The sequence below is a fragment of the Bos taurus genome, chromosome 11 (assembly GCF_002263795.3).
Source record: "Bos taurus isolate L1 Dominette 01449 registration number 42190680 breed Hereford chromosome 11, ARS-UCD2.0, whole genome shotgun sequence".
NCBI lineage: Eukaryota > Metazoa > Chordata > Mammalia > Artiodactyla > Bovidae > Bos > Bos taurus.
Window position 1 is genome coordinate 88,033,847 of NC_037338.1, and position 25,329 is coordinate 88,059,175.

Consider the following 25,329-nt stretch of genomic DNA (forward strand, 5'->3'; position numbering starts at 1 on the left):
GTTTTTGTAATTGACAGAAAGTCCCCTGAAGGCCGAAGAAACTGTGACTCCCCTGCGGCCTTTGTAGAGTGCTGGCCTGCAGCTGTCACCATGGGACAGATGCTATAACCTCCTCCACTGACCAGGCCCCCCACCCTCTGCCGGGCCCCCCACCCACTCCCAGTGACAGAAGGGGAGTGGAATGTGGGGTATGGTACCAGGCAGCCCCAGGAACAGGGGCATCAGGGGCTCTTCCGGGGGCAGGGTGGCTGCCCTGCCCTGGACAGGACAGCTGGGCCAGGAGACAGCTGACCACGATGGGACACATCCCCCACTCTGCCCTCACAGACCAGTTCGGGTGAAATAATTACCAGGTCCTCTCGGCTGGCCTTTGTTAATCAGTGGGCTGGACTTGTCAGGCCTACGAAGAATGGGAAATAGTGTCACTGGCACACGCGTGCATGCTGAGTTGCTCAGTCGTGTCCGACTCTGTGCGACCCCACAGACTGTAACCCACCAGACTCCTCTGTCCGTGGGATTCTCCAGGCCAGAATACTGGAGTGGGTTGCCATGCCCTTCTCCAGGGGAACCTCCTGACCCAGCGATCGAACCCGCGTTGCTTAACATCTCCTGCCTCGGCAGGCAGGTTTTTGACCATAAGCACCCCTTGGGCAGCCAAGAGTCACTGGTACAGGAAGCCCGAAAGGCATGTGACTGCCCTACCTCACTCCCTGTTCTACAGGACCTGTGTTCAAACTGAAAACGGGCAAGCTAATTTTATCAACTGCCAATCCAAGTTAATTTTTGCTCTTGGAAAAAGAAAGAATGAGAGACCCAGAGGACAGCACCAGACCCCAAGGGTTCCTGATTACAAAACTAGGCTCCTCCCGGGACTCTCCTGTCCTGCATGAGCCTGCAGCCAACACCCCGGGTCTGGGCAGGAAGCTGGGCACGCAATCAGCTCTGCCTCCCATGTTCCTATCCCACGTGGCTCAGGTCTCCTCCTGTGTCAGGTGGGGCTGGATCAATCCGCAGGCCCTGGGGGCTCTGCCAGGACTGTCTGGGCCCCTCTGGCCCGTGTCGTCCTCGGTACTGTGACCCCTGGTGTAACCCCCCAAGACTGACCATGGCTCGGCTCCCCTCAGGACCGAGGGGCCAAGTGAAAGCTTATCTTTACTTCTACATTCAATTCCCAGAGAACATGCTCCATTCGGGCAATAGACTAGAAGTCTGTTCTCTAAGGAACCCGCAGTGTCCAATACCAGGGCCTCCCAGGGAGACTGCTCTACGGCAAGACCCATGCCAGCAGCTCTGTGCATCAGGGTGCAGTCTGCCAGCTTCTAATGCTGCATATGAAGGGGCAACTTAGCGACAGGGAAGACCACACTTATGGGAAACGTCCATGACATAACAGAAGTCAGAACAGAAAGAATTGTGGAAGAGATGAGAGAAAATGAGTCTGTGAAACCACTAGGATACTATTAACATGAACATTATATGATGGCAAAAAGCTGAGAAAATCTCCCAGAAAGCTGACTGCAAAAAGCAAGCAAGCAGGAAAACAAGGTCGGAATGGAGAACCAGAAGGGGGCTGGGAACTGGCCCCTCTGCAGTGCAGCTGCACTTCCAGCCCCTGCCTCTAGGTGGGGCCACGGGACTGGCCTGAGTGAGAGCATCACTCCGGCCCCAGGGGTTTGCCAGCCCTCCCTGTTTCTCCTCCTGCAGAATTAACCCTCAGTCAGTTCAGTTGCTCAGCCATGTCTGACTCTTTGTGACCCCGTGGACTGCAGCACGCCAGGCTTCCCTGTCCATCACCAACTCATGGAGCTTGCTCAAATTCATGACCATCATGTCGGTGATGCCATCCAACCATCTCATCCTCTGTCGTCCCCTTCTCCTTTTGCCTTCAATCTTTTCCAGCATCAGGGTCTTTTCAAATGAGTTGGTTCTTCACATCAGGTGACCAAAGTATTGGAGCTTCAGCTTCAGCATCAGTCTTTCCAATGAATATTCAGGACTGATTTCCTTTAGGATGGACTGGTTGGATTTCCTTGCAGTCCAAGGGACTCTTCCAATGCCACAGTTCAAAAGCAGCAATTCTTCAGCGCTCAGCTTTCTTTATAGTCCAACTCTCATATCCATACATGACTACTGGAAAAACCATAGCTTTGACTAGATGGACCTTTGTTGGCAAAGTAATGTCTCAGCTTTTTAATATGCTGTCTAGGTTGGTCATAGTTTTTCTTTCAAGGAACAAGCATCTTTTAATTTCAAGGCTGAAGTCACCATCTGCAGTGATTTTGGAGCCCCCCAAAATAAAGTCTCCCACTGTTTCCATTGCTTCCCCATCTATTTGCCATGAAGTGATGGGACCAGATGCCATGATCTTAGTTTTCTGAATGTTGAGTTTTAAGCCAACTTTTTCACTCTCCTCTTTCACTTTCATCAAGAGGCTCTTTAGTTCTTCACTTTCTGCCATAAGTGTGGTGTCATCTGCGTATCTGAGGTTATTGATATTTCTCCCGGCAATCTTGAATTAACCCTCGGCCCAGGGGATAAAGATGGTGGAGTCAGAAGTAGAAGGGGTCTGAGTCTCTGACTCACCCCCTTGGGTTTGCTGTACAAGCAAGAATGGGGACATTCAACCTCGTGGGAGCAAGAAGTGAATTCCTTACGTTAAACCACTGAGATGGTCCAGGGGTTGGCTGTTAGAGCAATCAGCTTACTCTAATAAAGAGAAAAGGTGATACACATAGAGGAAAGGCCAAGGGGATCTGATATCCAAATAGTAAGAATTAGACTATAACTTAGAACAGAAAAATACAGATGCTAAGTCATTAAAAAAAAAAAACAATCAATGAAGATTTCTCAGATGCAGGATGTAGTTTCTATGTTGAGAGGCTCCATCACCTACTTGGGAGCAGGGGTGAAAACAGACCACCTCACCCCAGGGAGTCAAAGCCCAAGGTGTCCATGGATGGGGGCCGGAGGGGGGTTTGCCTGAGGGAACACAGGAAGGCATCCACCTGGCTGGGGGCAGGGGCTGGCCTGTCAGGGGAGCTGGAGACCCAGGAGGGTCCCAGATTCCAGCAGGGAGAGGAGGCTTCTGCACAGAGGAGAAGGCGGAGATGGGAGATGTGTTTCCTAAGGGTTAAGTAAACATGGGAGCCGGACTTTTTTACCATTCGAAAGGGGAGTGACAAATGCAGAAAGGAATAAAAAGCTATATAGAATGAACCCTGTGGAGCATTTAAAACATCGAGAATGGACTGCATGGCCACTGCAGTGCCCCACCTTCCCCTGACCAAGTCCAGGCTCTGCCTGTGCCGAGCAGTAGCAGAAGGCAGATGTGATGTCCTGCTGGTTTCCAGGACTTGCTCTTGGGCCCAGTCACCCTGATGTGAGACGGGCCAGGACATGCTAAGTATTCCAGCCGAGAGCCCCAGCTGGAGTCCCAGCTGACAGCCAGCACCAACCATATGTGTGGACTGGGGAGGCCTCCCCTGATGAATCTCTGTTGAACAACCCCCAGCCCTCGAGTCTTTTTGGCTAAAGGCCCAGATGTTGTCAAGCAAACACAAGCCACTCCCCCTGTGCTGACCCAAACTCGTGAGCATAAGACAGTTGTGTCTTAAGTCAATACATTTTTGTGTGGTTTGTTACTCAGAACCAGAGAAATTGGAGAGTGTGTGAACTCATGGATTTCCATCCATATAGACAAGAAACAGAAATAAATGTGTTTATACATGTATACAAGCATCCATGTACATGTATGAAGATACACATGTGTATCCCTAGTTCTGATCACTCACAAGGCCTGCCTGGGAGCACTGACACTCCAATGGCAATGAAGACACCGAGCACCCAGATTTTGGCGTCTAAGTATCATTCCACTAAAAGGAACCACTTCTCTACCATAAAGATCCAGACTGAAAGCCATGAACTGGATCCCATGAGCTTTACTACAATAAATGTGGTAAAGGACATTTATTTAGACAAATGGCAAACCTGGAGTCTGAATTTTGGAAGGTTAAGAGCTTCCCAGGTGGAAGCTTCCCAGGTTAAGAGCTTCCCAGGTGGCTCAGTGATAAAGAATCTGCCTGCCAATGCAGGAGACATGGGCTCGATCCTTGGGTCAGGAAGATCCACTGGAGAAGCAAATGGCTACCCACTCCAGTATCCTTGCCTGGAGAATCCCATGGACAGAGAAGCCTAGCAGGTTACAGTCCATGGGGTCGCAAAGAGTCGGACACAACTTAGCGACTAAACAATAACAACCACGTTAATTTCCTGATCTGGCTGGCTGTATTATATTTATGTGGGAAAATGTCCTAGTTTGTTGAAAATATATGCCCTGCACTGCAAAGAGTCCATGTATTCAAGATAATCCTATGAGTGAACAAGTAAGACCTAGAGGCCCTATGTCTTGAGGACTTTAACTCCCCCAGTCCCAGTGTCTGTATTCGACAGAAATCTAAATTCATCATGTGGATATAAGACACACATTGGTATGAAATGTTTGCAGTTTAAATATTCTTGGTAAATTATTCTGAAGACCCCTGAAACATAATGAATTAGTCATGCAACACTTGACCTCAGGGGTCACAGCAGGATTTGAAACGTGGACGATTTCAAACATTCAAAGAAACCCCAGCAGGTGAAGTTGTGGGGCAGGTGCACTGGGAAGCCCCCTGAAGGCAGGAAGCATGGATGGTGACCTGGCTGGCCCGAGGGGGACGCAGACGAGCAGCAGTTACCCGGGAGCAGGCCTCTTCTGGGGGAGGCGGCTGGGCGGCTGGGGCGGCAAGGGCGGCGGGGCTTTGCTGGGCGGGAGTCCGGACTGGGCCGGCTTGCTCTGTTGGCTCAAGGCTTCGATCACACTGGGCGTTTTGGCCACTGGAGGGGGCGGCGTGGGAGCCAGGGGGTCTGCAGAGAGGAAAAAGAAAGAGACACACACGCAGAGGGTCAGCCTCCAGGCATCATATTCCTAGGCTCCCCACCCGAGGCTCCTCCAACAAGGGCTTCCTTTTCTCCTTCCACTATTTCATGGGAAAAACACCCACTTCCACCAAAGACTTTCAGACAGCAGTATTGGCGGAGAGTCCTTCCAGGTCTCAAGGGAGGATTAAAATGATTCCATGGGCCTGGAGATGTTTTCTCAGCTAGAACCACCCCCTGGGAAAGCCACCTTTCATCTCCATCCTCCAGGGAACCTGGGGAAGCAGCCGTAGGAGGCCTGGCCTGGGTCCTGCCCTGGGGCCCACCCGTATCACCGGTCAGTCTGTGAAGAGCCAACTCCGTGAAGCCTTCCTGTCTGTAACGGGACAGGGCAGCAAGTTATTTTCTCTACGTTTAACAGAGAATGAGGGAGCCAAGGCTTTCAGCGAGGGCATGGGGCTGGTAAGACAAGGGGCCGGACCTTGAGCCTCCTTCCCGTTTGCTGACAAACATCAGAGCCCCTCTCAACGGCCAGCACCCATGTCCCGCAGTCCGTGCAGAGGCAGCGACCTGCCCCTGGGCCTGGACGTGGACACCTCAGGAGCCTCAGCCCCGGACAGCAGAGGCGGGGAGTGCTGGCTGAGCAGGGAGGGGTCAGTTCAGGCTTTCTTTCCTTTTTTCATAAGCTTTAAAAGCAAAGTCAAAAGGCAGACTCTCGCATGCCTATCTACAGCCCCGGGGACGCAGGACCATGAGGCAGAAGAGTGGGCTTCGGAGACCTGCTGGGCGCCTCTCACCACCAACCCCCTCGCTGCCGCCCCTGGACCTGGGTGCCCCTGCCCCACCCCAACCTCTGGAAGCCCCTCACCAAGGCAGGTGCCCGCTCGGCCTCCAGCACCTGGAGGGCACCGACTGCAGCCAGGGTGGCTTCTCCCACCTTAACTCCAGCTATGGAAACCCAGGGAAACCCTCGGCACTCTCGGAGCAGACCCACACTCGGAGAGGCCGGAGCCCCTCCTCCTACAGCTTCCAGGCCTCGCCTCCTGGTCCAGTCGCCACCCCCCAATTCTGCTTTGCACCCCCCCGCCCCTCCCCCCGGTGCACACGTGACACTGAAGGGAAACACAGAGCAGATTCTAATCCACAGGAACACACCCCGGTACCCCAAGCATGGAGTAGCCAGAGGAAGCCCCAGCACCACCGTAGAGAGAAAGAAACGCTGCTGGAGTGCTTGGAGACGGAGGAGGGGCGGGGGTGGCCCACGTGGGAAGTGGGACAGACAGCAGCCAGCCGCTGGGGAGAAGGGGGGCCGCAGGGAGGCAGCCACGGAGGAGCCCCCAGCAGTGTGCAGGCCGGGGCTTGCTCCCCACATGGCGGCCAAGAGGACCACCCCCCTCCTCCCCACCAGCCATCCGTGTAGTACGAAGCCCGATGGCAAGAAAGGAAAAAGGAGAAAAAAAACGTACTGGTAGATGTCACGCGGAGAGGGGGCAGCGGTGGATGGACAGCGGGCGGATCTGACGAAGATCGCTGCCGGCTTATACTGTCCACGCTTACAGAGTTTGTCTTCCACGGGGCGTTAGCGGAGGAGGCTGGCTGAGCTGCACACGCACGCACACGCACGCCCATGCACACGCAGGCATGCACACGCACGCAGGAGCACAGAACAAAAACAGAAACAGAACACGGCATTATTGATCCTCTCCCTGTATGACGGGAAACATGACCCTTCTGTGGACAGAACAGCGGTAAGACCACAAATAGGATACTCATTTGTTTAAAAAAAAAAAAAAATTCTTTCTGGCACCTGGAAGACAGATACTAATACACACTAAACCAATGATGCTCCTGGGAAAATTCCCAGTTGGTCTCCATCTTACCGATTTCTCTAATGGAAGTACAGTTTGAAAAGGGAAATGATAACCACAGTGACCCTCCTGAGCTCTGCGCTCGGGGATGGGACATCTGCTTGTCTCTACCCATTTACATCCTCTTGTGGGGTCAGCACCTCACCCAAGGGGGCACCTGTCCTCAGACAGAGCACGTGAGAGGAGGGCCAAGTCACACATAGCTGGTGAAGGGTGGATGTGTTTCTGGCTGGACCCTGCCTGCTCCTCCTCACGGAGCAGTGTCTGCCCAGGGCACAGGCGTGACCATGCCTGAGGCTGCGTGTGGCCCCATGGCCGGCTGGGCCTGGAGATGAAAACAGGCCACGGCCACATAGGGCAGACCTGGGGTAGGGGGAGTCTTGCCACGTCTGCTGACGGGGACAGCGCCAACCTTCTTCCATTTGTTGGGTGGATACTCCACGTGGATCAAGGGTAGCACACACGGAAAACAATGATAGGCTTTAGGGGGCTGGAGTGGGTGAAGGGCGATCTCCATCATCAAAGGAAGACACGGGGAATCCTCCAAACCCTTCTCATCCTAAGACTTGAAGGAAGCCAAGAAAAACAGGTGAACAGCTTTCTCCCGCTGTTCTGTGACCCAACAGAGCAAAAGAGAACCTCTCCACCCACGACACACACAGTCAGGAAAAGCCGCTCACGAGGTGGGGACGACCTAACCATTTAGCTCCAGCCTCACAAGACAACACACACGCCTGGGACTTGGGAGGAGGGAGGGGGAGGCGACAAGCTGCCCCCGTGAGACCCCCTGAACACAGCAGCCTCACATGCCAGAGCCCCTTCCAGCTGTGGGACGTGACTTCCTTCCTCACACCCGGGCTCCCTGCAGGCCTAGGAGGAGGAACGGGCTCTGTGGAAGGGGGCAGGCTGGTTTCTGAGGTCTGCCCAGGGTTGCCCGTGACCTCTGGGCCTCCCTGAGCGCCGGGGCAGAGCCGTGTGGAAAGCCCTGCACCACAGCCAGGGTGGGGGTTGGGGGGGCAATAGCCATCCCACACTGTGAGCACAGCCTTCAGGCCTCCCAGGATCACCGCCACTTGGCTACGTGCCCTTCTCCAAGAGTAGCTCCTGCAAAATGCAATCTGGGACTTATTTCTGGGGCCGCCATCAGCCTAGAGCAGCCATGGGGCTCGGACATCACACCCAGGGCAAGCTCCTGCCCCCTGCCCCCAGGAAGCCTCCTGGAGCCCCAGCATAGAGCCAGCCTGGCTACCTGCTGAACCTTCAAGGAGCAAAATGGCCAGTGGGCCTCCAGTGCTGGGTAAATTACTTAACCTTTGCGGGCAGGCGCAAGGTTTCATTTCATTTCAGTTTCCATTTTTATAAAAACAGAAATAGCATCTGTGGTGTCAAACTCAATATGCTGTGAAAGAGCGACTGAGGCCAGGACAGCAAAGCTGCCGCACCTGAAGTGCCAGCAGGACCCTCGGGGACTATTCTGTATTTTTACAGCTAGGCTGAGCACTGCTTCCCAAATTAGCATCTTTCTATCTTTCACTTCATGGGGAATCACAGAGAGAAGAATAATCAGACGTCATAAGCTGGCCGTGTACAGGCAGGAGAGAGATAGAAAGGGAAAGAATGGAGGCAAAGGGAGGGGTGGACAGCAAAGAGAAAAGCACCAGGAAGCAGGTCTGCGGGAAACACCCAGGGACAGCAACCGGGCTCACCCGGCCATCCAGGCCTGCCCAGTGCAGTCCCCGTGTTCCCTGAGTCATACGAGCCACCTCCCTGCCCGGAAAAAGAACGAAGCCAAGACACACTCCCACCATCCTAAGAATGATGGAGCTCATTTTGGAAGCAAAGAACGTTATGTGCAAAACAAAAGACCCAAAAGAAAAACGTGTCCTGACGCTGGCCCACAGGCAAGCTAGCTGGGGACAAAGCAAGTAGAGAGTCCCCAAAGCGTGACCCCAACCACAGCGCTCCCGCACCCAGGGTGACCAACAGCTCGGTACGTACCTTTGGCGACGTTCCGTGGCGGGAGTGGAGGGGCGCTGGACGAGCCGGGGGCCGCAGGCTGGGTGGGCGGCGGGCTGCCACTCAGGATGGCACCGTATGTCTCGTTCTGCAGGAGGCTGGGCACGAAGCCCCTCTGCTTGTCCTTGGCTAGGCTGCCGGCGTCTCTCGCCAGAGCTGCAGCGCTGGACGGCAGCTGGCTGGGGCCCAGCTGGTAGAAGCTGACAGGCCGGTCTTCTCGCCGACTAGGGCTGGGCTGCGGGGGTGGTGGGCAGAGGTGTGTGAGACGCCGATGCACTGACCTCCGAGTCATGGCTACGGATGTGCTGGTGACAAGCCCAGGCACGCCACTCAACCACCTGGGCACAGCGCATTTCTGCCGTTACAGGACAGCAGCGAGACCTAAACCTCACTCTTAGCGTGTCTCTTGATGGACACACCCACCAAAAGAGCTGTGCTTTATAAGAACTTGCAATTCTTCATTCTGGGAAGAACTTAGAATATAAGCTGCTTTATCTGTACCAGCCAGAGTTGGCTGAGTTTAGCTCTGTTTTCACGGCACGTCCCCTCCACGAGCATCCTTCTCAGACAGCACCCACAGCTGTGACCGATCCCCAACAGACACACAGCTAATTCAGGGGAGATCAATGTCTTCCTCCCATAGAACTAGGACTCTGAAGAGTCCTCTAGCTCAGGGTCAGCAAATTATGACTTGTGGGACCACCACCTGTTTTAATAAGTAAAACGTTAGCAGAAAGCAGCCAGGCCTGTGGTTTACACGCTGCCCATGGCTGCTCTCCTACCACCCTGGAGGAGAGGAGCTGGAACACAGGCTCGTATTTCAGGCCCACAAGCTTAGAACATCTGTCATCCGGCCCTTTACGGGTTTGCTGACCCTTGCTCCACCTGATGGTCATGTGCATGGAACACAGGGACTTGGGTAAATTCAATCAAACTCCTATCTCAAATGTCAGCTTTGTTTTAACAGCTGTGATCTTGAGCAAACTAGCCTTGCTGATCCTATTTTTCATCTGTTAAACGGGTACAAATTTAACTACCGGCCCAGAGCCTAGAATTTAGCAGGTATGAGTATCGGCTGTCACACCCACCTGCCCTCACACAACCACCTGCCTGGTCAAGGCTCTGGCCAACCAAAGGCTCACACTCAGCTCCAGTGCATAGAGCTCAATGGCCAGTGGTTCTTCCTACAGAGTTTAAATTCCAACAGGGAGCACAGCTGTGTGAACTATGCCCGCCGCTCTCTGCTCTGGGGCGTTGGGGCGGGGGTGCGTGGTGGAGTGGGGGGCATAAGTGTTAGCACTGCTGCTGGGCTTTCACTGGGACCATAGGACCCGCCCAGTCACTGCCCACATGACCCTGGGAACCTGAAAACGTGATATGTGCCTGACCAAGAGGCACTCATGCCGGGGCAGATGTTTCAAAGCTTCTCTTTTTTAAAAAAATATTGACTTTATTGTATTTTTTATTTATTTATTTTTTGGCTGACTCATACAAGATCTTAGTTCCCCAAGGAGGGATCAAACCTGTGCCCCCTCACTGGGAGCGTGGAGTCTTAACCACTGGGCCACCAGGGAAGTCCCAAACCTTCACTTTTTTAAAAGGAAAATCTAAATATAAAATAACCAGCTCCTCTCACTTTGACACTGTTTTACAGCGAACTCAGAAATTCCTTATTCTAAGAAACAGAAGAGTCCAACAGCTTTCAGAAATGCCATATATTTCTGAAATACACACATGAGGACATTAAAGTCCATCAGTAAGAATTAAAACATTACATCATGGCACTCCCACTAATTTCACAGCTTCTAGGCATACAGGTTTTGGAGTAGTGGTCCTGGGTCTGACTCTGACTCTGAGATGAGTGTGAAGGTGGTTACCTTCCAGGGGTGCCCCCAAGTGGTTACCTTCCAGGGGTGGCCCCAAGCCAGAGCATCCTGAGGAGCAGCTAGAGGAAGAGGTAAGAGCCCCTGGGCAGTCTCCAAGTGCTGGCTTCACTGTGGCCAAGCCAGCCTCTCAGTCTTGAGGCTTGAATGACCCATCTGACATAGGAAAGGGTTGGACCAGATGAGCTCTAAGGGTCACTGATTTCAGTGAAGGTTTTAAAGATCAACTCGGTGAACACAAAAACCACTCCTGGGGGAAACATGGCTTTTCATCACGTCATTCTCAGTGAGAGAGCTTCCTCTAACATCCACCAGAATCAGAGGCCCTCTTGTATCTCTCCTTCGTATCAGAAGGTGAGCAGCTGCCATGATAACACAATGTCCCGTAAAGTCACATCTGTAGGAGCTGTGAGAGAGGGGCAGTTGTGGGATGGTTAAAACCCAAGAACTACTGAGATGAGCAGAAGCACAAAGTAAACTCTATTTCCTTTCCTACAACAGCTTTCTGCCCTAAATATAGGCCAGGACCCACACTGCTCTGAAGGATGCTCATCATAAAACTCTTCACGTTTTACAAGCTGGCACAGACCTGCAACTTCTCGTCCATGTCGTCGTCGCTCTCATCCAGGTCTTCAGGGAGCAGTCGCCATTCATATTCCACGTGAACGTGAGAATTAAACCTTCCAGACAAGGCCTGGTTCAGCTAAGAATGACAACGGGCCGTCAGTGACGCTGCTCACACACTCAACCTTGTAAAGCAGATGTGGATCTAGAGGCAGCGGGCCTGTGCCCCAGAGAAGCTGTGCCCCAGCATGAGGCTGGCTTATTTAATTTGCTGCATCTCAGGCCAATCGCCCCTCCCCAATCTACACATACCCTGGAAGCTCAAACCCAACAATTCCCATTTAGTGCTTTGTAAGCTACAAAGTCACAGCATGCAGCCAAGGAGTGTTTGAGGTCTAAAAGGCAATGGCCAGCCCTTGGGTACCCACCACCACACAAGGAGCACTGAATTCAAGAAGGAACAAGCCCGCTAACTGTAGACCCCACTTTTCCTGACCAACGCAAGAGAATTAAGCCCTGCGGAAAATGATGTGAATGACTGCTCTCTCAGCTTTCTCCGGGAAAGTGGACAGCTGGTTTCATTCTAGATGCACAGGTGAGAAGTTATTGCATCAGATAAATGGGTATCTTAGCACATCAGGGTCTAAATTTTCTCCAAAGCCAGACAGTAGCCATGTGATTGCAGGCAAGTTATTTAACCCTCTGAAGCTGTCTCCTCATCTGTAAAATGGAGTAAGAGTAGGTACCTACTAATCAGTGTCCTAAGGGGTAACAGTAGGCGCCCACTAATTAGTATCCTAAGGGGAAACAGTAGGTGCCTACTAATCAGTGTCCTAAGGGTTATCAAGATTAAATGAGTTAATGGACACCAAGAGCTCAGGATAATAACGTTCCTCATTTTCTACAGCAGTGACTGTTAATGGCTCTGTTTACTGAGCACTTAGTATGTGCCCACAGCTTCACAGAGTTCAAATACACGACGACCCTGCAGACTGGTGTAGATGACTCTACAAACAAGGCAACAGTGGGGAGAGCTGGCGCGACCTTCCCAAGCCACAGCAGTGGAGCTCCCTGCAAACCCAGGGGGCCTCAGCTCCACTCACCCCCAAAGCCAGAGCCTCCAACACGTCCAACCAGAAAATACTGACTCATGTTCCAAAAGTGTCACCACTAGGCAGGTGGTCCCCTCCTCTCTAAAGGTGCCCCAGGACACTTACTCCGAGCTGTCCCCTCTAGGACACTGGGATCTGCTCAGGACCCTCCTGCGTACCCTCCCCAAGGAGCAACCCCAACCCCACTGGGGGAGACTCACCAGCTCCTCACAGCGCTCGTGCCTGAGTCGCTTGGCGATGTCCAGTGGTGTCTCTCCTGACTCGTTAGCTAAGGGACGGTGGGATGAAAGGACATGTTGTGGCCAAATCAAGCAAAGGTCTGATACCCGGAGGCTATTAAATAGAGACCCAGTCAAGCAGCCCAAATGAAACTGACTGATGAATTCCGGCAACTTAGCCCCCATCAGGGCTCATCTGTTCTGAAATCATACAGACCTAAGCAGTGTGCAGTCAGTAACATTTTAAAAGACAAGATTTGAACTAATCATGAAAGTAAAAGCACTAAAGTTAAGCCAACTAATGTAAAACTAAATATCCAAGGCATAATTCACTGCGTAAAGCAGTTCATGGTAATTGTCAAACCAAAAGCACTGCTAATCTAGTTCCGGGCACCTGGCTGAAAGACTTTACACCTCCTTTTATTAATAAGTAGTCTGTAAATTTGGAATTGTGTAGTTTCTTCTAAACAAGCCTCAGTCAATGAGGTTGGATATTAATTAAAAAATAAAAAACTCAGCTCTCAAGCAGGCATGAGCCTTTTTTCCAGTCTTGTCTGGATAGTTTGATAATTCTTCAAAGCTCCTCCCCAGGACACATCACAGCCAGATGTCCTGGGGGTTAGGCTGTGCCCGGCCAGCTGCAGGTCAGGGCCCTGGGAAGAGGAAGCGATGGAAGCCAAGCAGACATGGTCCCTCATGGAGGAGGTTCCATGCCAGTGAACAGAGGGGCAGTGGGCAGTGACTCCCAGCAGTAAACGTGCCCACCCAGGGCCAGTGAGGGACCAAGTCTGATCTAAGGTGGAGTCAGGAAAAGGAGGGCAAGATGCCTGAACCTTGTCCAGGGTCACCTGGCCACTAGTTAACAGCTGCAGGCCACCCTCTGCCTCTCAGAGCCCAGAAAATGCCTGCAACATGGGGGCAAGTCCACGAGACAGCAGAGGAAAACTGCTGATTAGTACTGGACTGCAGCAGCCTGGCAGAGTGGGCCCTGTCTTGCTGGGTGGCGCTGGCTTCCCAGCTCTGCCCGGAGCCCAGTGGCCAGAGGGGTCAGTGAGGAGGCGGGGCTGAGGCTCACCGATGCCAATGGAGGCCTTGCCCCGTAGCAGCAGCTTCAGGCACTCCGCACTGTCGGTCAGGCAGCAGTAGTGCAGGGCTGTGCTGCCCTTCCCCGTCTGTTTGTCCAGGTTCCCGCTGGCAAGGACGGACGCAGAGAGAGAGAGAGAGGGGAGGACAGGGAAGTCTCAGGTCAGAGGGCTGGGGTGCTGCGCAGGGGACTGGGGTTCGTGGCTGGCAGGGCCTCTCGTCCTCCTCCAGGTGGGGGGCCACAGCGCCAGCCCAGCTTGTGGCAGGAGGTGGCCTGGACTTAAGGCCAACAGGGAATAAACGGCGATGGCAGAGCCGGCCAAAAAAAGGGGGCGAGGCACCTGTACACCCCTGACCAGGGGCTGGGAGAGGGACAGGTGAACTAGGGTCTCTCCCACTGCACTGCTAAGGCCCCACCAGTGTGTCCCACTGCACGGAAGGCTGGGCTGAGCTCTTTTCATCCTACTGACAACACTCTTACCAGGAAGGGGAAAGGCCACTTTTTCTAAAATTCAGAGTCACCAGGCTCCTCTGAGCTGGCTTGCCCTGGACCACCCTGAAAACAGGCTCTGGGGGAATGAGAGGACCACACGGGTTCTGCCAACACAGAACGGACTGGGCAATCCCAGGACAAGCCACTCAGCCCACTGGTGGGGCGGCCGTAGTCACACTGTGAGCGGGACAGCAGGGCTCCGCCCTGGACAGACACGTGGGGACACGGAGGGACCACTGGGAGACGATACCCAGGATCCCGACAGGAGGAAACCAGCCACGTTCACTGTTCCTTTTTCCAAGCAGCTATATTTTCAGTAAAAAAGAGCCTGATCTCTGATCTTTCTACTCTCCGCTCCTGAGAAGAGGGACCAGGGTTGCCCTTCTGCCCCCTGAGAGTCTGCTCTAAGGGAGCTGGCACCGCACAACTGCTCCAAGCCCCTCCACACTCCTGGTGCTGGTGGACAGCTCCCCGCAGGCGTCCAATGAGCTCCCAGCTCCTGGGGAAGGAGCTGACTGCCCCCAAGCTCCTCCAGCCCCAGCCATCTCTTCCCTCTTCCCTCTAGAAACGGCAGAAGACACAAAACGCAAAACGTCTCCTTGCTTTGCACTTGCTGAAGAGTTTCTATGGCTTCTGGCCATTCCCTGCCCTGACCCCCACCCAGACCCACGCTCAGGGAGACACGATGCACCTCGACTGGGCTTCACGACTAGACTCCGACCGTCAGGCCAGCCCTGCACCAAGCAAGGCAGGACGAACCTGATGGGAGCGCTGGGGCCAAGGAAACTGCCCATGCATGTCCTCTCCACAGGCATGCTCTAATTGAAAATAACAGCTTTTCCTACCAAGCAAAACGCCCACAACCCTGCCTCAGCCCGCGTTGGAGGTGGAGCCCTGCTTCCTGCTTCCCTCTCCCTTTGCTCACGGTGCCCTGCCTGACGTCATGGGAACCCCCACCTCACAGGACAAGCTGGGGGCTGCCCTGCCTGATGTCATGGGACTCCAACCTCACAGGACAAGCTGGTGGCTGCCCTGCCTGACGTCATGGGGACCACTCCCCCACTTGACAGTCAAGGGGGCTGCAGCCAGAGACTGCTTTCCAGGGGCTTAGAATTCAGCAGACCTATTCACGGGGCGTCCCCCTGAGCCCCCGACACTGGAAGCTGGATGCTGTTGACACCAGGAGGGGTTAAGACTGCACGGGAACACCCCACACCTGCAGCCGTTTCGCTGTCGCGTAATCCTAGTCACACCTGAGGAAATTCCAGCACGTTGGCCACACCGCAGAAGCAGTGAGGCAACCCCTGATCCCTTCCCCAGAAACACCCAGGAGCAAAATCAAACACTGGCCCTGATTTAAGGACACCTACCTGTTCTGAACTAAAAAGTCTACAATGTGGAGAGAAGTCCGGTCCACGGACCTGACGGCAAGGTGGAGGGCAGTCTCATCCGGCTCCTGAAGACCAAACAGAAACATTCCAGAATCCCAAGGGGGGCACTCAGCTCTGCGGCCAATGTGAGTGAAAGCATGTATTTCTCTTCTAAAAGCCTCTGAGTCTGTTCTTTGAAAAACCTATCTCTAAAACATGTTACCTATTGCTAAGTTGTGTCTTGCAACCCCATGGACTGTATGTAGCCTGCCAGGCTCCTCTGTCCATGGGATTTCCCAGGCAAGAATACTGGAATGGGTTGCCATGCCCTCCTCCAGGGGATCTTCCCAACCCAGGGATCAAACCTGAGTCTCCTACGCTGGCAGGCAGATTCTTTACAGCTGAGCCACCAGGGAAGCCAATCCTCATGGCAGCCAATCCCCATGGCAAATTCTGCCCTTAGGAATTTAGAGACTGCCTATCATTTAGAGACTGGTCCTAGTCCTCCTCCCTCCCCGGGAAAGAATGAGAAATTCGGGGGTTTCATTGCAAAGTCCTCTCAAGGTTTCTGACCCCCTCCCTGCATCATTAACATGATGAAGCTTCGGCCTCTGAGAAAAGGCTCCTTCCCCTGGGGATGGACTCTCTTCCCGGAGCTGCCACCACAGTTTGGCTGAAGAATCAACCATGAATCTCCTCTCACCCAGGACTCACTGCCTCTTCTCTCAGGGTGTTTCATGACACTGTCAGCACTTCTGATGACACTGCTTTGTCACTTCCCATCAAACCCCCCAACCCTTTCTGTTTCTACATGTCCTTTCTTACATGTCCATTGGCCAGTGGGATTTTTTCTGTAAGATCCACACCGTCAGCATATGCTTGAAGTAATCCAAAAATGTCTCTTGTTTTCACGGCTTCACAAAGACTGTGAAGCTTGGCCGCATTATCCGCATGTTTTTTCCGTGCGTATTTCCTCTCAATGTACTTGGCAGTGATGTAGTCCTTCCTTGCGTTCCTGAAATCAAACATAACTGCCCTGTAAATGATTAAGGGCCTTAACATCCATTCATCTGTAATGAGTTAAAAATAATCCCACCCCCTCATGGTAACAAGGACTGATGCTGAAGCTTCAATACCTTGGCCGCCAGATGCTAACAGTTGACTCATTGGAAAGATCCTGATGTTGGGAAAGATTGAGGGCAGGAGGAGAAGCGGGTGACAGAGCATGAGATGGCTGGATGGCATCACCAACTCGATGGACATGAGTTTGAACAAACTTTGGGAGATAGTGAAGGACAGGGAAGCCTGGCATGCTGCAGTCCATGAGGTGGCAAAGAGTTGGACCCGACCTGGCGACTGAACAACAACATGGTAACAAACGGCACGGGCAGAAAAGTACAGAGCAGGAGGCAGGCGGCATGTGGCTCTCCTGCAGCACCAGCGTCCACTCTGCCTCTCCACTTTCAGGAGGCTGGACACCCAAGACAAGAGGTATCAAGGTCTGGGTCTAAGGGATAAGCAGCCGGGTGAGGGGACTGGCAGACTCCAAGGGAAGACTGTTTTCCTGTTTGTGGACACCATGCCTGGCAGCCAGGTTCCCCACGTGCCCATGAAATCAAACAAGTTGTCCATCTTCATGGTCTATTTCCTGGCTCTAGTTTGGTCTTGAGGGCACAGACCCCACCTCTCCAAGGAGCGTGGAGCAGCAGCAACTCCAGGGGAGCCAAAATCCTCCCCCGCCGTAGACTGTCAAGTGACCCTGGGCAGGTATGTGACCCCAAATCTTATCTAAGAAATGCACACAGCCTGGGCGAAGCACACGAGATGACACTTTGCCGCGCTCCCGGCAGGTCCTTAGGGCCTCGGAAAGTACTGATGAACTCGAAAGATAGAGCAAGAAAAACAGCAGCTCCTGGTCCAGAGGACCGAGAATCTCACTCCAAGGACCCTAATAAGCAGCAACATCAACAATAAAAACCTAGACACGGTGTTTGAGGGACAGTAAACACTAATTACCCATGACAACCAAGTCATAAGGGTCCATCAGCTGATGAACAGGTGAAAAAGATGTGGTGTCCACATAACAAGAGTACGACTCAGCCACAAAAAGAATGAAGCACTCACGTGGATGAGCCCTGGAAACATCCTGAAATCCTAAATGAAAGACGCCAACACTGAAGACCACACATGGCGTTATTCCGTTCACTGAAATGCCCGGAACCGACAAATGCGTAGAGATAGGGAGCGGGGAGCAGTGGCCCCAGGCTGGAGGGGAGGGGGTGTTGGGGGAGGTAGAGGGGGGCGTAAGGGGACAGAGTAGGGGATGGTTAACAGGGACAGGGCTTTGTGATGGGATGAAGAAAATGTTTTAAAATTGCTTGTGGTGATGTAAGAACAACTGAGAACATACTAGAAGCCAGTGAACTGTACTTTAAATGGGTGAACTGTGATGGTATGTGAGTCATATTTCAACCAAAGTGTTAAAAATTCCAAAGACAAAAATTCAGCACGGATCAAGGCATTCCCCCCCGGACCCCCACCCTGGTGACTCTGGGCCAGCAACTCAAACCTCCTTATCCTGTGCAAAAGCACACAGTTGAGGCATGCACAAGCTGACGACGTCTACGCGCAGGGCTCTGCGGGATCACAGAGACGGAGACAGCACACTGAGGCCTTCAGCCCAGGATTCCGTATGCAATAACCAGGGCAGCACGGAGTGAAGAGGCGCTGGGGGGACCCACCGGCTCTTCCTGGCTGGGGCACCGCTCGCTCCTACCCTGGGACCAGGACACCCACCGCACCTGCTTCTATGACCGTCAGGGCCCAAGGCCCCCAGGTCGACCCACGTGGGTCCTTGCTGCAGCCCACCAGGGTTCAGGAGTGGGTGGGTCAACTCCAGGATCCCAGCGGGGGCACACAACACTTTGCCAGCTTCACCTAATAGACCACCACCTAGGTGTCCATAGACGCTGCCTCGCTTGAACTGTGCTGGGGGACTTCACACGTGTCCCCCACAGGGGACGGTTACTGCAGGCCACAGGTCGGGTGGAGCTGTGCTGTCCATCTGATCCTTGCAACAGCGTTGTGAACGTGAGCCCATGGCCTCCAGCAGCCCGGCAGCTCCGAGGGCCGCCCTGCTCCGCTGGACTGAGCTCTCCTTGCAGGGGCTCCCGGCCAGAGTGATGCTCTGGCTGCTGCCTGGTGACCGTCCTGGCTTGACAAAACCAACAACCCGTCAGATGAAACTCTACAGGTCTCTTATGACGGGAGGCAGGGCTGAACAGGTGTCAAGGCTTAGACGGCTCCAATAATCACTTTGGGGCAGCATCACTACAGACCCTCAGGAAGGGGCTACTGATAAACTGAACCTTATATTTTTCAAATGTTTTATCCACTTGTCCAGGCTCTGGGTCCCAAACCCGGAAGGTGGTCCCTCCCCCAGCACAGGTACAGGTCTGTTTGGGCCACACCAGGCCCCACGGATTCCTGGTGGAAGTTGACTCTGCCAGTGTGACCCCTCCACCCCCTCTTTTTTTGGGAAAGGTTAAGGCTTTTGGAGGAAAGCAATGAATTTAATAAGAATGTGTTTGGCATGCGTTCAGAGAGGGAGGCTTCTTATACTTCCAAAGGACAGGGCGTGCGTGAGCGACCTGAATCACAGGAGAGAAATGGTTCTGGCCTCTGTGAGCAGGAAGCTCCCTGCTTCCTGCCTATTTATATCTCTCAACATACCCCCAAATCCATCTGGGTATTCACAGGCCATGAGACGGTCTCTGGCTTCCCTTTCAACAGATTCATCTGCAGATGGTGTGCTGCTTTGAGATAAAGCCAGGAGCAGTGCACTCCTTTTAATCTGGAAGTAAGACAGTAGCTTCTCTAAGTAGTCAATGAACTAGAGCTTCACCTCTTACTCATTGATTCCTTGTTTATGTACAAATATTTCCCATCACAAGCAACATATTGTGGTGGGACATGCAAACACGAGTAAGGTGAGATTTACCAGAAAAAAGTATGTGGACACCTAGGTACAATGTAAAGTGGGATGAAATGCTTTAAAACAGAGCTCCGCCCGCAACTGGTTTCAGCTGAGGGGGCATCCACGTGGGTGCCAGTTTGCTGTCACGGTGGTCATCTGCCCTCATTTTAGAAAAAAAAAAAAAAAGAGGGGAGTAAACATCTTTTCACTGGTGCCAAGGCTGGGGGGTGGGGCAGGGTCTCAATGTAGATGGAACATTTATATCCAAGAGTCCCACGCAGACAGGATTCACTTTTTAGAACCATTTTCCCCCAGAATAAACAAATGCTCTGCTTTTATAAAGTACCCCTGGTACTTGGAAGAAATCAGTGACCATGTCTTATACTTTGTTCAAAGTGGATCAATACTACAGGGTTTCAGGAGACCACGCCCTTCACTGTGAGAGCAGGTGTCTATGAGACAGTAAGTGAAGTGCCCCAGGGGACCACGACATCTCTATCCTAACAGACCTTCTCATACACCCAGTCAGCCCATGTCAAGGGACCTCTCCACGGACACCTGCCTCGAGAGGACCCGAACTTCTCAGCACCCACACTCACAGTGAGCAACAAGGGCAGCCAACACCAACCAAGCACGAGGTGAGTGACCCCCTCACCCCTGATGTACATCCCAGCGACTCTGTGAGCAGGGGGATGGCTGTCCCTCTGCTTCTATTAAAGGAAAAGGGCCCGGGGAAGCTGACGAACCCTCCCAGCTCCCGCGGTGGGCAAGGATGCAGGTTTCTACACCTCCTTGTTGTCTCTCCAGCTCTGGGTAAGGATACAGACTTGGAACTCAGATCCTTAGCAGGAGAGGATACCAACTCGGTAAGCCCCGTGCCTGGAATCTAAAATCACACCTCGTGCAATCTCAAGGAAATGCCACACCACCGCCATCTGCTCCAGGACCCAGACGACTGACGCTAATCCAACCCCACCCACGCTCACCTCCTGATACCCGCTCCTCCCTGGAGGGAAGTCACCTCACCCAAGGCCAAAGAACACAGATCCTGTGACCTTGGCTCCAAAGACCCGCCCCCACAGCATGAAACCCTCTCCCCACCACTGCTCGGGGACCTCGCCTGACACCTGGGGGAGCCCTGCCGGCAGCTCTCGCTCTGGTTACTCCCAGGGGACGGCTGTCTCAGTGAATGGATTTTCTCTTCTCTCTGAGTACATATTTCTTTTTTTTTAATTATTTATTTCTTCTTTTTATTTATTTTTTGGTTGTACTGGATCTTCACCGCTGCACACAGGCTTCCTCTCATTGCAGTGAGTGGGGCTTCTCATTGCAGTCGCTTCTCGCTGCAGAGCACAGGCTCCAGGGTGTGCCGGCTTCAGTAGTTGCAGAGCACAGGCTTAGCTGTTCCATGGTATGTGGAATTTTCCAGAATCAGGGATCGAACCTGTGTCTCCTGCATTGGCAGGTGGATTCTTATTCACTGTACCACCAGGGAAGTTCCTGAGCACGTATTTCTCACTTTCCCTTTCCTGCCAAAACACACACTGACTGGAAATCAACCCTGAATATTCACTAGAAGGACTAATGCTGAAGCTCCAAAACTTTGGCCACCCAATGCAAAAAGCTGACTCACTGGAAAAGACTCTGATGCTGGGAAAGATTGAAGGCAGGAGGAGAATGGGGCGACAGAGGATGAGATGGTTGGATGGCATCACTGACTCGATGGACATGAGTTTGAGCAAGCTCTAGGAGTTGGTGATGGACAGGGAGGCCTGGCGTGCTGCAGTCCATGGGTTGCAAAGAGCTGGACACGACTGAGACACTGAACAGCAATACCACTCAAATGCTGAACTGGCCTGGGACCACCCCCATCTGCCTGACTGTGCCCTCCTAGAGTGGGTAAATCACCCCAGTCCTGGTGCAGCAGACAGGCCACCCAGGGAGAACAGGGCTGGAGCCTTGGGGGGAAGGCCAGGCACTGCCCTGGCCCCCAGTCACCCATCACCTCTCTCAAGGAGCAGTGTGTGGCCCGGGTGGTTTATGCTTTATATGATAAGACTGGTAGGAAATTCCCCTGCTATCAGCTCTGCCTCAGTGGGCCAGCTGGGTGCATGACAAGGCACGAACGTGTCTTAATCAGGTTTCCTGTCAACAGTTAAAACAGAAACAAAATTTTTTTTGAAGGGAACGACACACTCAACATTTGCTTTGAGGACCAGACATAACCACGTATTTATCACAACCCACCCTCTCAGCAGCTCAGAATTCAGAGAGAACTCAGGTGGGAGGGCGACGACCCTGCCCTGAGACAGAGGCAAGGCGGTGCCCACACAGAGGGCGACACTCAGTGTTCCCCCCCAACCCCCAGGGAAATCTGCTTGCCTATGGCTTCTAAGAAAAACTGCCACATCAAATTTCTACCTCAACACCCTGAAGGGTTGCAGAGACTTTATACACAACACAGGCTGATTTCTTCCTTGAAGAAGCAACAGTCGATACACCCAGACTTGTTAGCCCCCTGCCTCTGGGGGCCTGGGGCAAGCCAGCCTTAGTTCAGCGAGCGAGACCCGCCAGCCGCATACGTACATGTCGCTGCCCGGGTTGGGTTTGACTGAGTCCTCAGCGGGGAGACAGCACTCCATGATTTCATTGAAGCCTGCGTTCCCGATATTCTTGGCAAGCTGCAAAAACAAAAGTCTGTTTCAGTGCACTCAATTATTAATACCTTCCACCGCTCCACACTACTCACACAGCTGATGATTTATTTAATGGTCGCTAAGAAATAGAGCAATAAAGTGGTTTGCCTTTAATGAAGTTGGACAAAACCCAAACCCCAGAGGTACCCATAAAACCAGAGACAAGAATGCCTATTTCAGAGGAGGGCTCTCGTAAAATGTCCCCTGGACAGAAAGCCTCCATGGACGGGGAGGAGCAGGAACTCGGCTCAACTCAAGTTTCTATTCTTTCCCCAACCTCCCACCCCAAGAAGAACCTGCGCTCTAGCTGAGAGAGATGTAACAGCATTTACTTCTGCCAGCGAGGGGGGACCTGGGCCAGGAAGCCAAGATTCACATTCAATCGTGGTTCTATTTACTGGCTTTGTGACCATAGGCAAGGTGGCTTCCCTGAGCTTCGTTTTTTTTAATAGAAAAATGGGGATGATACCTACCTTGCCAGTCTGCAAATAATGATAAAATGGGATTTTACATGAAAGCATTCAATACACCAAAGCACTGAAAATGTGTCTGTTTCAAGGTAAGGTTCTCATTTGCCAATAACCCCCCTGACCTAGTTAGAAACGAGCAGGTTTCATCACTGCTCGCTGACATGGGCTCTGTGCTGGATGTGGTGGGTACCCCGTAAACACCATGGCTGGTGGCAGCCAGGCCACCCCAGCAGCGTGGCACTTGGCACACTCCTGAATGGATGTGCAAATCTGGAGTCACTGGGTTCTTAGGAGCAGGGACTTATTTGTCCCACCCCCAGCACCCAGCTGAGCACCTGACCGAGGTAGGGTTCTTCAACATCTGGCGAAACAAAGAAACTGAATGTGAACACCAGGCCCAGTGCAAATCGGGTGACTGGGATCTTAGGAACAGGGACTTATTCATCCCACCCCCAGCACCCTGCTCAACACCCGATGGAGACTGGGTTCTCCAACATCTAATGAAACAAAGAAACTGAACGGGAACACCAGGCCCAGTGCTTTGCAGCGAACAAGTATTTTCATTTCCTGTTTTCACAATGGAAACAACAACAGTGGGAGCAGTGATGCTTCTGGGGCTCCTGCCCTCAGTGAACCACAGGGACACAGGTGAGGGGGATGTTCTGGGAGGTTAGGCTGTGCCCAAACAGCCTCTCAGGGGGCGCGGCTGAAGGAACAGCCAAGGCGTCTGGGTTGGAGAAGGCCACGCTTCCTGGTGGCAGGTCACACGACACGGAGAGGGGGTCGTTTGGGGGGTGGGTGCGAAGGACAGAGAAACATGCCAGCTTCATGATTGGGGTGGGGAGGCTTCCTGAGTCTTCCTAGTCCTTGTGAACCAAGTTCAGGGTGTCCTGAGCTCCAGGCTCTCAGGAGCCCCTGCCTGGGCCTCTAGCCTGGCCCAGGGTCTATGGTGGCAAAACTCCAGGTGCCTCACTGCTCTGTCTCTGGAGACAAAGCTGAAGATTAGAGTAGCATGCCACAGTGGGTGATGTGGCGTACTGAGAATCTAGACTGAACCCTGGTATCGGAGCCTCAGTTTACAGCCAGGCACCTGCTAAGGCCCCACCGCTCCACGCAACATGAACAGCATCCCGCAGCCAAACATAGCCACCTTCAGGGGGGTGACAGGATGAACCCCTGCACCGCACCCGGGAGCCCGTGGGCTGTGGGCAGATGGGAGGGGGCGAGGGGAGGAGGAGGATTCCCGGGAATCGGGAACTGCCTTCCTTCTGCTGGGCTTGGCTGGCTCACAGGGGCCAGCTGGTCCAGGGGGCCACCATGGCTGTGCGTCACAGCTGCCCAGCGCGGGCAATGGGCCACCTCACAGCCTCGCCAAGCCCTAGTGGATGGTCCAGCCTGCGGAGAACCCTCTGGAACCATGAGCCAAAGCACAGTGTTTGCAGATGGAGGGTGCAGCATCATGTCAAGAAGACGGGGGCCCGGCAGGATAGGGCAGGAGCCAGGGTAGCAGGAAGGCGGGTTAACCAGCCCTGACCAACACGACCTCTGCTCCCAGAGCACTGTCCCTGGACAGGGGGCCTCGTCGAGGAGACACGGGGCTCCAGCAGATCTGGGGGGTCCAGGGCATTTACAAGCCATGTCGTCAGGGAAGTGAGCCTCAGGGATGGCCAGAACACACATGGGGCCTCAGGCAGGCTGGGCTCTAGGTCTGTTCCAAGAGGATCAGTCTAACAAGACAGCGGTGAACGAAAAAGCAAAGGAAGGGACCTGTGATAAGGGCTGAACCAGCAATGCAGGAATGGAGACAGCAGGATGGTGGGACAGCAGGGGTCTGGACTGGACACACCCCCCACCCCATGCCCTGGGACTGCATCTCCCTGATGTTCAAAGCACCTGAGGACAGGGTCTAGGAGTCACACATTCCTGGAGACCCGGGGCACCTACCCTCTCGGGCCCCTGAGCCAGAAAGGGGCTGTAGGTTCTGGTTTCCAGAGTTTGGGTGAGGACGGGGAGCCTCTGGTGCCCTGTTTTCATGCTTCCAGGTGGAAGGTCACCATTCCTGAGACATTCTGTCTTCCTGTACTTATGCCCCAGAGGAGAGGAGTGGACAGTGAGAGAAAAGATCTCCCTGCCCGAGGGGCTCAGAAGGACAGACACCCCTGGGACACCCCCAGGACGCAGCGCAGGGGTGGGTCTGCCCCTCTGGTCCCGCCTGGGCCCCGAGTCCAAGTCTGGGCTTCGGCTACCCCCATACATGGGAACCAGGTCAGCGGATGCAGCGATTTTCAACAATGAATCGGACCTTCAATCTCTCAAGCGGTTCCAAATCAACGCAGGAAAATGGGGTGTCATCTCCTGGGCCCCCTCAGGTCCCAGAAGGTTGGAAAGCTTGGAGTCCATGGCACACAGATGGACAAGAAAGGCTCTGGGAAAGTGAAAGAACTTGACCCTTGTAGGCAGAGCTAAGAAAGAGCAGTGAGCTCTAAATTGCTGCTTCCAAAGAAGGGAGCACAAAAAAATATGCTGGGAAAAACTGTATGTTTCTCCTGAGCCTTTAAAATTTCTACTTTAGATATATTTTATGAAGTATACAACACACTTCTTAGTAAGTGGGACAAATGCAACTATACATTACACACAGCTCTAGGTTTTGGTGCTCAATT

At 53.3% G+C, this 25,329-nt stretch overlaps 1 protein-coding gene across 4 annotated transcripts in view; it reads right to left on the reverse strand.

Moving 5' to 3' along the window:
- Nucleotides 1-25,329, reverse strand: part of ASAP2 (ArfGAP with SH3 domain, ankyrin repeat and PH domain 2) — a 158,156-nt gene that overhangs the window by 4,394 nt on the left and 128,433 nt on the right. For 3 of the 4 annotated variants that reach the window (XM_024999541.2, XM_059891824.1, XM_059891825.1), the window contains 10 exons: nucleotides 22,087-22,181; nucleotides 16,350-16,539; nucleotides 15,525-15,610; nucleotides 13,654-13,769; nucleotides 12,561-12,628; nucleotides 11,274-11,387; nucleotides 8,784-9,036; nucleotides 6,384-6,518; nucleotides 4,737-4,905; nucleotides 351-400 (listed from right to left, as the gene is read on the reverse strand). In XM_024999541.2, the coding sequence (XP_024855309.1) occupies nucleotides 351-400; nucleotides 4,737-4,905; nucleotides 6,384-6,518; nucleotides 8,784-9,036; nucleotides 11,274-11,387; nucleotides 12,561-12,628; nucleotides 13,654-13,769; nucleotides 15,525-15,610; nucleotides 16,350-16,539; nucleotides 22,087-22,181 (1,276 nt within the window). The remainder of the gene's footprint in view (nucleotides 1-350; nucleotides 401-4,736; nucleotides 4,906-6,383; nucleotides 6,519-8,783; nucleotides 9,037-11,273; nucleotides 11,388-12,560; nucleotides 12,629-13,653; nucleotides 13,770-15,524; nucleotides 15,611-16,349; nucleotides 16,540-22,086; nucleotides 22,182-25,329) is intronic. The other variant, XM_024999543.2, reaches the window with a different exon arrangement.